The 12,937-nt window shown below is 33.4% G+C and overlaps 2 protein-coding genes across 2 annotated transcripts; both read left to right on the forward strand.

Moving 5' to 3' along the window:
• Window positions 1-7,118: 7,118 nt before the first annotated feature.
• LOC145105782 (uncharacterized) lies at window positions 7,119-7,574 on the forward strand. The gene has a single exon (XM_079042860.1). It carries the CDS (start codon window positions 7,119-7,121, stop codon window positions 7,572-7,574), a length of 456 nt encoding a protein of 151 aa, XP_078898986.1.
• A 1,892-nt stretch (window positions 7,575-9,466) lies between these two features.
• On the forward strand, window positions 9,467-12,367 carry LOC145105785 (uncharacterized). Its single transcript, XM_079042863.1, has 5 exons — window positions 9,467-9,478; window positions 9,587-9,652; window positions 9,727-10,770; window positions 11,063-11,297; window positions 11,373-12,367. The coding sequence occupies exons 1-5, from the start codon at window positions 9,467-9,469 to the stop codon at window positions 12,365-12,367; spliced, it is 2,352 nt and encodes a 783-aa protein (XP_078898989.1).
• Window positions 12,368-12,937: the final 570 nt, after the last annotated feature.

Below are 12,937 nucleotides of genomic sequence, written 5' to 3' on the forward strand. Positions count from 1 at the left end.
CAATACCAATTAAATAATATGATTTGTCAATTAATATATTATTCTTATAATATATTAATAAATCCTAAATAACCTCTTTCTCAAATATCCATCATATCAAATTGTTCCGGTGAAGGCAACCCAAAAGGACCATGCTACTATCGGGTCAAGTACATACCAATTATAGTTATGGGCTTAGACACCTAATCCAACAGGTAGATCCAAGCATATCGACAGAAAGTATCATTACATCAGACATAGAGTTGAAGAAGGTCATCTCTTGGAAAATAGAGTATCTTCATAAGATACTCATGTAAATCCTTTCACGAAGGCTCTGAGTAGTGTTAAGCATTACCAACAAGCTAGAAGCATAGGTTTGAGAGATGACATTAGTTTTAGTAGTTAGTTGATTATTTGAAACTTGTAACAAAATAAATGTAATTGACTTTGGTGATTAAATAATGGAGATTATTTATGAGTATGGTTACTGCCTTTTTCAATTAGTTATTCTTGTGTTTCATTTTGCATGTTTTACTTCTTGAATGATTAGATTATTTGAAACTCCACAGTCACTCATAATTTTGGAAGTAAGTAGTGAATCAAGACTGTCATGAATTGAATTGTAGATTTTCTATGGGGATTAGACATTGCATACAATTGCTACAATGTTCACGAGTACTTAGAAAATGGGGATTTTGAGTGTTAGATAAACTCACGCTCAACGAATTACTTCATGGATTATATCACAAGTAATTCTGAGACGATATTATCTTTTATTCTTAAAGCGGAGATATATGAGTTGTCATTTACAAGTTGGTTGTGCATTGGTATTGCGAAAACGCATCAGTAACATGATGTTATAAAACGTGGTGCAATGCATAATTTGGTGAGCAAAAGATACAAGCATATGAGTCAAAGTTTATTCATTCCTTTTGCCCTAATGGGAAAAGCATTATCTTTTGGCCCCTCGGTGATTTGGTGATGGCTCAACCAGGACTGAATTGATGTGTTCAATTATTAGTCTGATGAGGTCATCACAAATTAGGAAATCGGGAAACAAAATTTTAGACAAGAGATTGATTGTAATCCATGTCTCATGTCCATACGATATCTTTTAGAGCAGAGGAATATTTAATCACTTGTCTTAGGGTCGATGTCAGATCAAATCAGAGTCTGACAATGGCTTTGGAAAACACACTTTGTTGTTTAAATTTAGAAGTTATACTTGCAATAGTAGTTACAGACTTATCCAAATGGGAGATTGTTGGATTAGGTGTCTAAGCCACTAAATTGGTATATACTTGAATTAAAAGTAAAGTCCTTTTTGGGTTGCCCTCAAAACTAGTAATTGACAAAATGACTTTTGGAGAGAGAGAGAGAGAGGGAGGGAGAGAGAGTGAGTGAAAGAAAGAGAGCTCGATTTATGGATTTATTATATGATTAATAAATAGAAATAAATAGTTTGTTAATATATTATGAGATAAATAAATTAATTATAAATAATATTATTTAATTAATAGTTAATCAGAAATTAATTGGAATTAATTTTGGGATTAATTAGATCAATTAAAAGTGCAAGGACTAATGTTGTATTGTTCAATAGTTGAACAAGAGATGAATTCTAGAAAGTTCCTAGGGATGGTATAAATTTGGAGGGTCCTTAGGGTTTCGAGATTATTCCATATGGATAATATGGATAATAAGGAAACTAGATAATTTCGGATTTGAAATAATATTATTTTATTTCAAATTAAGGTTTCTAGGGTTTTCCTATCAGCTATAAATATGGTCCTTTTACATCATAATTTTGCCCACTACTTTCACAAGAAGAAGAGCCAAAGTTATCATCCCATCTCCTCTCTCCTCTCAAGTCTTCCATTGCTAGCTTTTGGGTACAAACCATTAGAGACATCAAGCTTTTGGTGTTAGCTTTCAAGGCTTCAAAAGAAATGAATTACTTTGGTTATTTGCTATAATAATCAAGAGGTATGTAAACCCTAATCCTTTTATATTTTCGATAATAGTAGGGTATCTTAGGGTTCTTTATATTCAATAGCGTATTGCTTTCAATAGAGAAAACTAAGATCAAAATAGGTTGCATGTGAACTTAAGGGTTAAGTTTTTCTGCCACATGTTTTAATTATAACCTATAAAACCCATTAAAAACAACATATGCAAGCTGCTAAATGCATCCTAAGGTACATAAAGGGTACTACAGACTTTGGCTTGAAGTACTCTAAGAATGTCGGTGAAGACTCAATAACAAGCTATACATATAGCGACTTGACAAGGGACATGAATGATAGGAGGAGTACAACGGGTATGATATTCTACCTTAATGACAGTCTGGTTACCCGAACTTCACAAAAAGCAAACGTGTGTAGCTTTTTGATCATGTGAAGTAGAGTTTATGGTTACAACACGTGAAACTTGTCAAGGGATTTGGTTTAGGCGTTTGGTGATTGAGGAAACTGGAAGAAACATTACACCTGTGATGTTGCGTGTGGATAACAATTTAGCACTAAACTTGATGAAAAATCATGCATATCTTGGGAGGAGTAAGCACATTGATACTAAATATGATTTCATACGTGAGTGTGTAGAAAAAGGAGATGTTATGATCAATAACATATGCACGAAGGAGCAACGAGCTGATATAATCACAAAGTCACTTGCAAGAAACAAATTTGAAGAGATTAGAAGTATATTGGGAGTGAAGAAGGTGATAAATTGTGAATTAGGGGGGAAGTTGTTGGCTTGATTCAAAAGAAAAAGGTGTTTTAAGCATACATGGTATTTTGAGAAACTTACCTTTTTTAGTAATTATGTTAGTATAAGAGCTCTTTTCCTGCTAGCATAAATAGGGCATTGCATTTTTAGTATTTTGTCTTCAAATTTTGATTTTTGTTTCTTAGTAACGCTTGGAGAATACGTAATACTCCCAGAAATCAATTTCCCTGTTTTACTTTGTTTTTCTACCCCTGTACATATGTTATTGTTTCCCCTATACCTTGGGTGGTAAAGGTTAAACCAGTAGGTTGGAATGATCAAAACGAACAAAAATTCAGATTTTAGTGTCTAAGAGCATCCACAATGGTGAGTTTAATGGGAAAGTTTAATGAGGTGGCAGGTCTAGGTGTCATTTAATGGATGAAACTCTACCATTGTGAAATGTCACATTGACATTCAATGGATTTGGAGTTCAATGACAAAAAAAGTTTTTAATTCTTAAATATGTACTATAAATTAACTTTTGTAATATTCTATTGAACTTTGTAGAGTTCAATGTATTGTAGGAAAAAATGATAGAGTTGTATGGATTGTAGAAATATGATGTGTTAATCAATTAAACTCTATAGAGTTCAATACATTGTGGATGGCCTAAATCAGGCCGAAGGGCGTGGAAGGGTTTTTTAGGCGTAGAGGGGGACGTAGCGGGGGGTTCTTACGCGTGAACACCCACTATAGTGAGTGTGACGCGAATTAAAGTCATTCACGGACGATTACGAGCAATTTTATTGGCTAAAGTTTTTTTTTGACTGTTGTGTTGACCGTTTAGCTTTAATTAAAAAAAACAAAAACTTTTTTCTTTTCAAATTTAAAACTTCACCTATATATACAAACACATAAACACACATCAAATATCTTATAACAAAAATACTCAACAACAATAACAATATGAATACTTTTTTGGGTGCCATTTCTTCTTCATCTGATGATGATTCCGATGATGATGAGTTGATTATGCTTACATTGTTGTCTGCGGCACACGACTTTGTACGTCAGGAAGGCGAAAGTTCAAATGCCGAGAAGAAACGAATAAAGTCGACCAACCGGTATCGTATCGCGACGAACGAACTTTTGGTACGTGATTATTTTAGCCCTGATAGTTTATACGACCTATCGAAATTTGAGGATCGTTTTCGTATCAGTAGAAATTTATTCGTACGTATAACTACAGATTTAGAAAACAATTATGAGTTTTTTCAATTGAGATAAGATGCGAGAGGTAAACGTAGTTTTACTACGTTTCAAAAACGCACAACAACTCTTAGACAATTGGCGTACGGTTTCACACCCCCGAACCAGACGACGGAAATGTCCGGGGGCTTGCACGTGACTTCATCTTGTAATATCATCACAATTGTATATAATTGAAATTGGACAACACCATCATCATACATATCAAATACAACCAATATTGTTTACATCAAGTATAATATCATAAATTACATGTCCAATGTATTAAATGTATGATGATAACAAAACATAACAAATTCCACATTTCCTGCTGACCTTTCCGCTTAACGATTTCCCGAGAATACAAGTTATTTTAAAAACGTCAACATATATAATGTTGGTGAGTTCATAAGCATATTTGAATGAAAAGTTTTGACTTAATTGTAAAACTCCAGAAAATATGATATTTTCTAAATTAAAATGGTTTGAACGTGATGTATCGAAATCAAGTATTTATGCATGTGTGCTTTCAGTATTTGGAATGTATAAAAGTGTAATCCAGATAGAAACCCTGTATTTTTTGTAACAAGTAAAAAAAATATTGTTTAACTGTGTATTATCCCAGAAAATTCTATATTTTCTGTTTATAGAAGTGTTGTGGTCTCAACCCTAAGACCGAATAACAGTATGTGTATGTTTTTGTATCCACAAGATTTTATAGGTATTCCATAAAATTATATTGGAGAGGATTTCTAAGTGAGCCGTTTTAACCATACTTGATCATGACGAATTCGCCCGTCGTGGCGTCCTTAGGCGTCAGCTTGTTTTACGGTAAGGTTTGTCACCCTAGACTCGCCTAGTCTAACTGTAGCGAACAGCTCAGGTGTGGGGTGTCACCTAAGGCCCATTAACTATGTAATACATAGTTTAGGTTTAATTAGCATGTATATGGGCCACTAAGGCCCATTAAACATGTAATACATAGGTTATATCCAATTAGCACGTAAAATTTATATCTTTAGTCCAATTGCATGTAAGTTGACATTTTTGGCCCAAATAAACATGATTTGATGTATTTGACCCATTTATATATAAATTCACATTTTTAGCCCCTTTTTAAATAAAATGACATTTTAGGCCCAAGTTTTGTAAAAAAAAAAATAACCTTTTCGGCCGATATATAAATAAATTGACATTTTTGGCCTAAATATTTATATATTTCTGTTTTCAGCCCGTTATTATAGGAATTTACATTTTAGCCCATTTTTTTTTGATAAAAACGACATCTTCGGCCCAAATTTTTGTATAAATAACATTTTAAGCCCAAATTTGTGTGAGTTGTCATTTTCAGCCCAAATTTGTGTAAGTTGTCATTTTCAGCCCATAAAACCGTAGATTTTCATTTTTGGCTCAAATTTGTATAGAATGACATTTTGATCCACAAAAATCATAATTTTTACATTTTTGGGCCCAATAACCGTAAAGGCCCATAATATGGCCCATTTTGCAAAATTACACTTTTGGCCCCTTAAATGTCGTAAATATCATAAAGACCCACTTTTTAAAATAAAATGACTCTTTTGACCCTTGCAAAAACCGTAAATGTCAAGACGGTCTCATTTTTTTGTTTATTTGTCAAAAATGGCCCTTTTTCAAGTTTTTGTTTAGTTTCTTATGAATCTTCACATGTTTAATACATTTATCTTTATAGTAAGTTGTATAAAGTGTTTTAGTTACAAATATCACATATTTTGGTTGTAATTTTCGAGATCTATAGTGTTTCATCACATAATCACAACTTAAATCAAGAAGAACACACATAACATGCATAAATACATAGATCTAACACATAACAACTTGTATTCTCCCCCAAAACATGTTAAAACCGAAAACAAGGGGTATGAAACTCACTTTGCTTTGAAGTTCTTGGTTTGATGCAGAGATGGGAAGAGATGATGTGATTCTCGGCCCTAACAAGCTCCTTGAGATGATTTTTGAACTTAGATGGTTCTAGGGAGTTAGATCATGAAATGATATGGGTTAAGAAGAGATTTTGATGAAATCTTAGAAGTTAAACCATAGATTCAAGTAAGAACTTACCAAGAATGATGATCTTGATGAAAAATCTCTTGAAATACCCACAAATCTCGAAAATTTAGAGGAGGAAGGAGGAGTTTTTTAGAGAGTTTTGAAGGTGTTTGAATGGAAAAAATGGAGGTGGTGTGGTGGGGGTTTCGGCCGAGGGTGATAAGAAGAGGGGGGGAGAGAAGATTGAAGTGATGTTTGCATGGAAAACCACCATGAAAACATGAGGTGTCACAAGCACATAATTCCTCATTTCTCCTTTTTTTGTCTAATAAACACATTGGGCCGAGAATTTGGGCTAGGAGAAAGGAATTGAGGAAATATGGACCTTCTCTTGATTTGTTCGAATTTATGAAGCCCAATAGAAACTTTTCTGCCCATTGGGCCCTTAGGGGGGGGGGGGTTTATAACCCAATAGAAGTCCAATAGGTAATTTACAACCCATTAGGACTAATGGAATTAGTTGTGGCCCATCATGGACCATTAGGGGTAAAAGAGTCATTTTAGGTCCACATGGCCCAAAATGTTAAAGTTTTACGAGTGTGGGTCTAATTAGAGCCCAATTAGGGTTCTTAGGCCCAAGATAGTCAAGTTGAAGGTTTATTGGTCCATTAGGCCCAATAAGAGAATCCTAGTTCATATTAAACATGAACTGAAATTTTTTTAGGGTTTTCAACACATAATTGACTATAAGAGATGTATTGTATAAGATTTCGAGCTTTACTGAAGAATGTTGATTAAGTTTGTTGTCATTGAATGAGCATAGGTTACACTATCAAATTAGGGTTACAAGTATCACAGTAGAGAATGTTTACATGATACTAGAATTTTCTAGCCAAAATGCTAGCTGTGACATACGGCATAGCCGCAGATGCTTCAGATGAATATTTGAAAATGTATGTGACAACCGGTCGAGAATGCACATATCTATTTTGCGAGTATGTTATAGAGCTTTACGCTGGCTTATACTTGCGAAATCCGACTAGAAGTGATGTCGAACAATTATATGCCACACATCAGGCTAAACATGGATTTCCAGGAATGGTAGTTAGGATTGATTGTACACATTGGGTGTGGGAAAATTGTCCTAATGCATGGCGAGGACAATTCAATCGAGGTGGTCATGGTGTGCCTACTATTATATTAGAAGCAGTTGTTTCACAGGACCTCTGGTTTTGGCATGCATTTTTGGTAGGGCAGGGTCAAACAACGACATTAATGTGCTTGGAGCATCTGCGTTATTTAACAATATTTTGCTGGGTAAAGCACCAAACATGTCATACGTTGTAAATGGACATAATAACAATTATGGATATTACCTTGGTGGTGGGATATATCCAGAGTACGCTACATTTGTCAAATCATACACATATCCGACCGATGAAAAACGAAAATTGTTCAAGTTAGCACAAGAATCTGCAAGGAAGGATGTGGAGCGGGCATTCAGAGTCCTTAAACAGAGGTGGCACATAATCAAGCATCCAACACGAGCATGGGATAGAGAAAAATTGATGAAGGTGATAAATGCGTGTGTTATTTTACATAAATGATAATAGAAGAACACGGTAGGGCTATTTGTACATATACTGCGAACGATATGCTCAATCCACCTACAGTAATACAAGTCGGCAGCACTGCATACTTTACAAGACTTTTGGAAATACAAAACAGTGAAACACATCACCATCTACGTCAAGATTTGACTGATCACATATGGCAACGAAAAATCGAAGACAACAACGGCGACGAGGAGGATGAGGATGCGGACGATGAGAACGAGGCCGTCGGTGAGGACAACGATGACGACGAGTAGTATTTTTTTTTATTTCAATGTTTTATTAATGATTTTTTATTAGTAAAATGTATGTTGAATTTTAAAAATATTATTTTTATTTAAGTTAATGTTTTTTATTTAAAAAATATTTTATGTTTAATAATTGTGTTTTTTATTTAAAATAACGTTAAAGAAAAAAAGATAAATAATATGGATCGATAACGGCTAGTAAACATGTAATAGAGGTGATGTGGCCCATAGATGACATCACTTTTCTAATCAATATCATGTGACAATACCCCTTAGTCTGATGATAAGTTTAGTGGTTAAAATGGAATCAAAATCAAGAATTTAATGGTCGTTTTAGTCAAATTTCTTTTTTCTTTATGCTGAAAAAAAATAAGGTAAAATATTAAGGGTGCTACTATTAATACCCCTTATTTTCTTGTCCTACCACCTTAATAATTAATTTTTTGGTAAATTGACTTTTATGTAACTTTTTGTTTTGCAGCTTTTTCCTTTTTATAGTTTTTTATCCAATGAACAACAATTGTTTACATAGAAGACAATAAATTCAGATTTTTAAAGAGAATTCAACTTTTTCGTGTATATTGATAATATTTATGTTTTGAAGACCGTGTTTTGTTTCTAAAAACACTAAATAATTAGATTTTGAACAATTTACAAAATATAGTTACATTGAACTATGATCACCATTAATTCATTTAAACAACCAATAAACAACCGACAATTTATATAAACATTAAAAAACCATTCAAGCAATATATGAACAATAATCATAAAAAACTGTTCAACAGTGGAACCAGATTTAACCAACGAACTGTCAACTAACCGGTGGTGGCCAAACCAAGCCGGAGACAAAACGAGAGAAATAGAGATCATAAAAAGACCACCGGAACCACCAATTACCATCATAAAACACCTTTTACCATTGCAAATCATCGTTAACCACCGTTGACAATCATCGCCGGAAAGATAGAAAGAGAGAAAGAGAAAACGTGGGAAAGACCATCCGAACACCTAGTTCGTCGGAGAAGAGATCGTGATAAAGACCACCGTGAGAAAGACCGTCGTTGAAACGTCGGACCAATAGCTATGAACATCGTCAACGGACCTGAAAAAATCGGAGAAGAAACCGCTTGAAACAGCCGCCGGAAATCACCTGGTCGCTGGAAATTGCATCTTGCATCACTCTTACTCTTGACGCCTGTTTTTTGTTTCTAGGGTTTAATGAAAGTAAGCATTCTTATATCCTATATATTTATATTAAGAGTCCTTCGGTTTAAGAAGATATTCTATTTTAAACCCCTGAATGATATCTTTTATATTTTTTGCATTTACTTATTTATTTTAATAAATTATTTTCTAATTACGTACATAAAAAACCATATTAGATAAGTTATTTATAAATATCTTTTGTTGTAATGATATATTTGTTGCATTTATTGTTTTAAAGTAAAAAAAATACGAATGGGTTTATTGCAAAGTTTATTCTTTGCCAATCATATAAATAAATATGGATTTTATGGTAAAATATTATACATGTAAACAAATGCAAAAGTTGTAATAAAACTATTATATATATTGTTCTTATTATATAAATAAAGTTAATTGTTCAAAGTCTTAATTATGATATGTTTGTCTACGATGGAGAAAAAGGCAAGGAGATCTTTTGACGCATCAAGAAATATTAATATTAATATATTAGTATGTGGTTTTTGTATTTATAATATTATAATAATATGTTTTTTGTGAATTTTTATATAGATATGTTTAAGTTGTTTGGAATCAACTTGTCTGCTCGCAAAAGAATCAGCATTTTCCACCGATCAGGTTATATACTTATACTAAATTGTGATGCTTTGAAGTAAAACATATATACTAAAACACTTGAAATTTAATTTCAGATGTTCAGGTCTCGTGAGGAATTGTTTGAATGGACACAAAACACAACACGCTCTTTAGGATATGTCATTATCACTAAAAGATCAAAAGCATATGTGAACGGATTCGTGTATAAAGTCATACTTGCATGTGATCGTAGTGGAGAGTATAAAGCTACTAACACAAGTAGAGTATCTGGAAGCAGAAAGACTAATTGTAAATTTGAATTGCAAGGAAAGTATTCAAAAGTATCTGATCGATGGACGCTAAGGGTAAAATGTGATGAACATAATCATGCACATGCACACCATATGGAGGGTCATCCGTTTGCACGACGGTTATCTGTTGATGAGAATCGTTTGGTGGCAAATTTAACAAGAAAGCATGTAGCGCCACGCCATATCTTGTCAACATTGAAGGAACAAAACGAAAACAATGTGTCGATAATTAAAACAATATATAATGCACAACAAAAGATTCGCATGCACGAGAAAGCAGGAAAAACTCCAATGCAGGTTCTTATGTCCATTTTGCACAACAATAATTATATATATGAGCTTACTACAGGTGCTTCAAATGAGTTGGAGAATTTATTTTTTGTTCATCCAACATCTTGGAAGATATGGCGTGCATTTCCACATGTGTTGATAATAGATGCCACATACAAAACGAACAAATATAATAAGCCGCTTGTTCAAATAGTTGGTGTGACCTCAACTCAAAAGACATTCTCTATAGGTTTTGCCTTCATACATAGAGAAAATCAGGCCAACTATACTTGGGTGTTAAATTGTCTAAGGTCAACTCTTGAGAATTGCATGCTCCCACGTGTAATAATCACAGATAGAGAGTTGGCACTCATCAATGCATGTGAAACAGTTTTTCCGGATGCTGCCCGATTACTGTGTAGATGGCATATTGAGCAAAACATTTTGAAACATTGCAACAAAATTATCAAGTTGAAAAATGATCGGGAGTCCTTTAGAATACAATGGATGTTACTAGTTGAGTCTCCAACATGGATGGCATACACGAAAAACTATGAACGACTTCAATCAATGTTCCACGTAAGCTTGTTTGTTGACTATGTTTTAAATCAAAACCTTCATATTACTATTTATGTACTTATTTGTTAACTTATTTTATTTCGCAGGTGCTTTGAGATACGTAGAGGATACATGGTTAAATAAGTACAAAGAAATGTTTGTGTCGGTTTGGGTTGATCAACATCTAAATTTTGGAAACCGCACATCCAATAGAGTTGAGAGTGCACATTCCAAGTTAAAGAAATTTCTGGACTCCCCAAATTGTAATCTGGATATATTTGTGCAACATATTACTGAAATTGTGCAATCACAGGTAACTTCGATCAACGAAAGTTTTGAAAACAGCAGATGTTATCGCTACAATCACCACAATTTGAAGTGCTTTCGGTTACTGCGTGGTTTTGTTTCAAACGAAGCTTTAGATATAATATTAGGAGAGTTTCAAAGGTTGAATGATCTAAATTCAGACTCCTCGAATTGTGGTTGCAAACTTCGTAACAGTTGTGGGTTACCATGTGCTTGCATACTTTCTGTCTACTCGAATTCAGGTTCGTACGTTCAACTACCACATACATATAATTTCTAAAATGTTATATAAATAATTATTTTATATTTCAATTCAGGTGAAGATATACCCTTGGATTCAATAGACATCTTTTGGAGGAAGCTTGATATTTCAGATACGACACCTGTAGTAGACGACAATATTTTGTGTGATGATATAGTCGAAAAAATTAAAGAAAGCTACAAGAAGCAATCAAAAGCCGGGAAACAAGCTTATATGAGAAAGCTACAAGAGATATATGATCCGCAAAAAACTGACATTGGAGAGCCTACAGTTCAAAAACACACTCGTGGACGACCAAGTGTGAAGAAACACCAGAAAAAGAAAGTCAATCCTCCAAATCAAGCTCCTAGTGGACACAACTTCTCAACCACATCAGAGTTTGTTGGGTTCGATTTAAATAAAGAACCTGACTTAAATGATGAACCACCGAGCCATGATCCATTCCTACTGAGAAGTATTCTAGATATATTTCATGATTACATTGACGATATACATGATGTAGAAGGTGATGGAAATTGTGGGTTTCGAGCGATAGCTGTTTGTCTAGGGTACAATGAAGACCAGTGGCTTTATATTCGAAAACAATTGCTTGAAGAGTTAGAGAGTCAATATTACGTATACCATAGAGTTTTTACTGACGGGTTCAACGAGGTATACAATTCATTGCGTTGGTTTGAAACACCTGCACCTTCTCAATATTGGTTGCATATGCCTTTGACTGGTTACTTGATTTCCAACAAGTTTGGTGTGATCGTTCATTGTTTAAGCCACGAACAATCTACGACATGCTTCCCTCTTTGGAGAGGTCCCGAAGAGTTTCAACCCCACCGAGCCATTACGTTGGCATTTGTAAATTGCATCCATTATATGTCGGTGTTTTTGAAAGGAAATTACCCAATGCCTCCTACCACAATGTATTGGAATGCCGATAGAAGCCCGTCAACATCTACATGGGAAACTATGTCTTGGCCTCGTTTTGAATTATACAATCAACTTTACAATCAACTTAGGCCTCGTAGTTCTATAGCACCTTGGATACATATCGATTAAGTGGGAATGTATTTGAACTTTTTTATTATCCGTTGGGTTGAAATATTATTTTATTATTGTCGTGTGTTAAATATAATTCTTTTATATAAAATAATTTTATTAGATGCATGTAAATAATATATAACAAACGTTTTTTGTTTTATAAATTTAAAATATAAAAATATTTTATTGATTTAAGTTTTTATTGACACATGCAAGGAATTGGTATTATTTTTCATAAACCAGAAAACGATATAGTTATATTTAATTTTCATTAACATTGAACGTTATCTTATATAAGTTATCTAAAACTATAATAAAATGAATTCACTATATATTAAAAACTTAATAAGTAAAATCTGTCAAGTGAAACTTCATTGGAAATTAAAGGGGCGTAATTGAAAATTCTATTAATCTTATAGCTTGGACGTTATTTAATATTAAAATAAACAATAACAAGTAAAAATAATTAATCAATCAATATCCCACGATTATTTGTGTATTTAAAATTACCCCTAAGAAAAACTATTTATTAGTATTAAAAGTCAAATAATCACTTAATCATTATAGTCAAAAAAGATAAATTATTAC

The sequence above is a fragment of the Lactuca virosa genome, chromosome 4 (assembly GCF_052849685.1).
Source record: "Lactuca virosa cultivar CGN04683 chromosome 4, Lactuca_virosa_CGN04683_v6, whole genome shotgun sequence".
Lineage (NCBI taxonomy): Eukaryota > Viridiplantae > Streptophyta > Magnoliopsida > Asterales > Asteraceae > Lactuca > Lactuca virosa.

What these genes read in the sequence shown, in the direction of transcription:
- LOC145105782 (XM_079042860.1), top strand. Translation starts at nt 7,119, where the DNA reads ATGGCGAGGACAATTCAATCGAGGTGGTCATGGTGTGCCTACTATTAT.
- LOC145105785 (XM_079042863.1), top strand. An exon ending in CAGCATTTTCCACCGATCAG is followed by an intron (nt 9,653 to 9,726) that starts GTTATATACTTA and finishes ATTTAATTTCAG; the next exon opens with ATGTTCAGGTCTCGTGAGGA. An exon ending in TTCTGTCTACTCGAATTCAG is followed by an intron (nt 11,298 to 11,372) that starts GTTCGTACGTTC and finishes ATTTCAATTCAG; the next exon opens with GTGAAGATATACCCTTGGAT.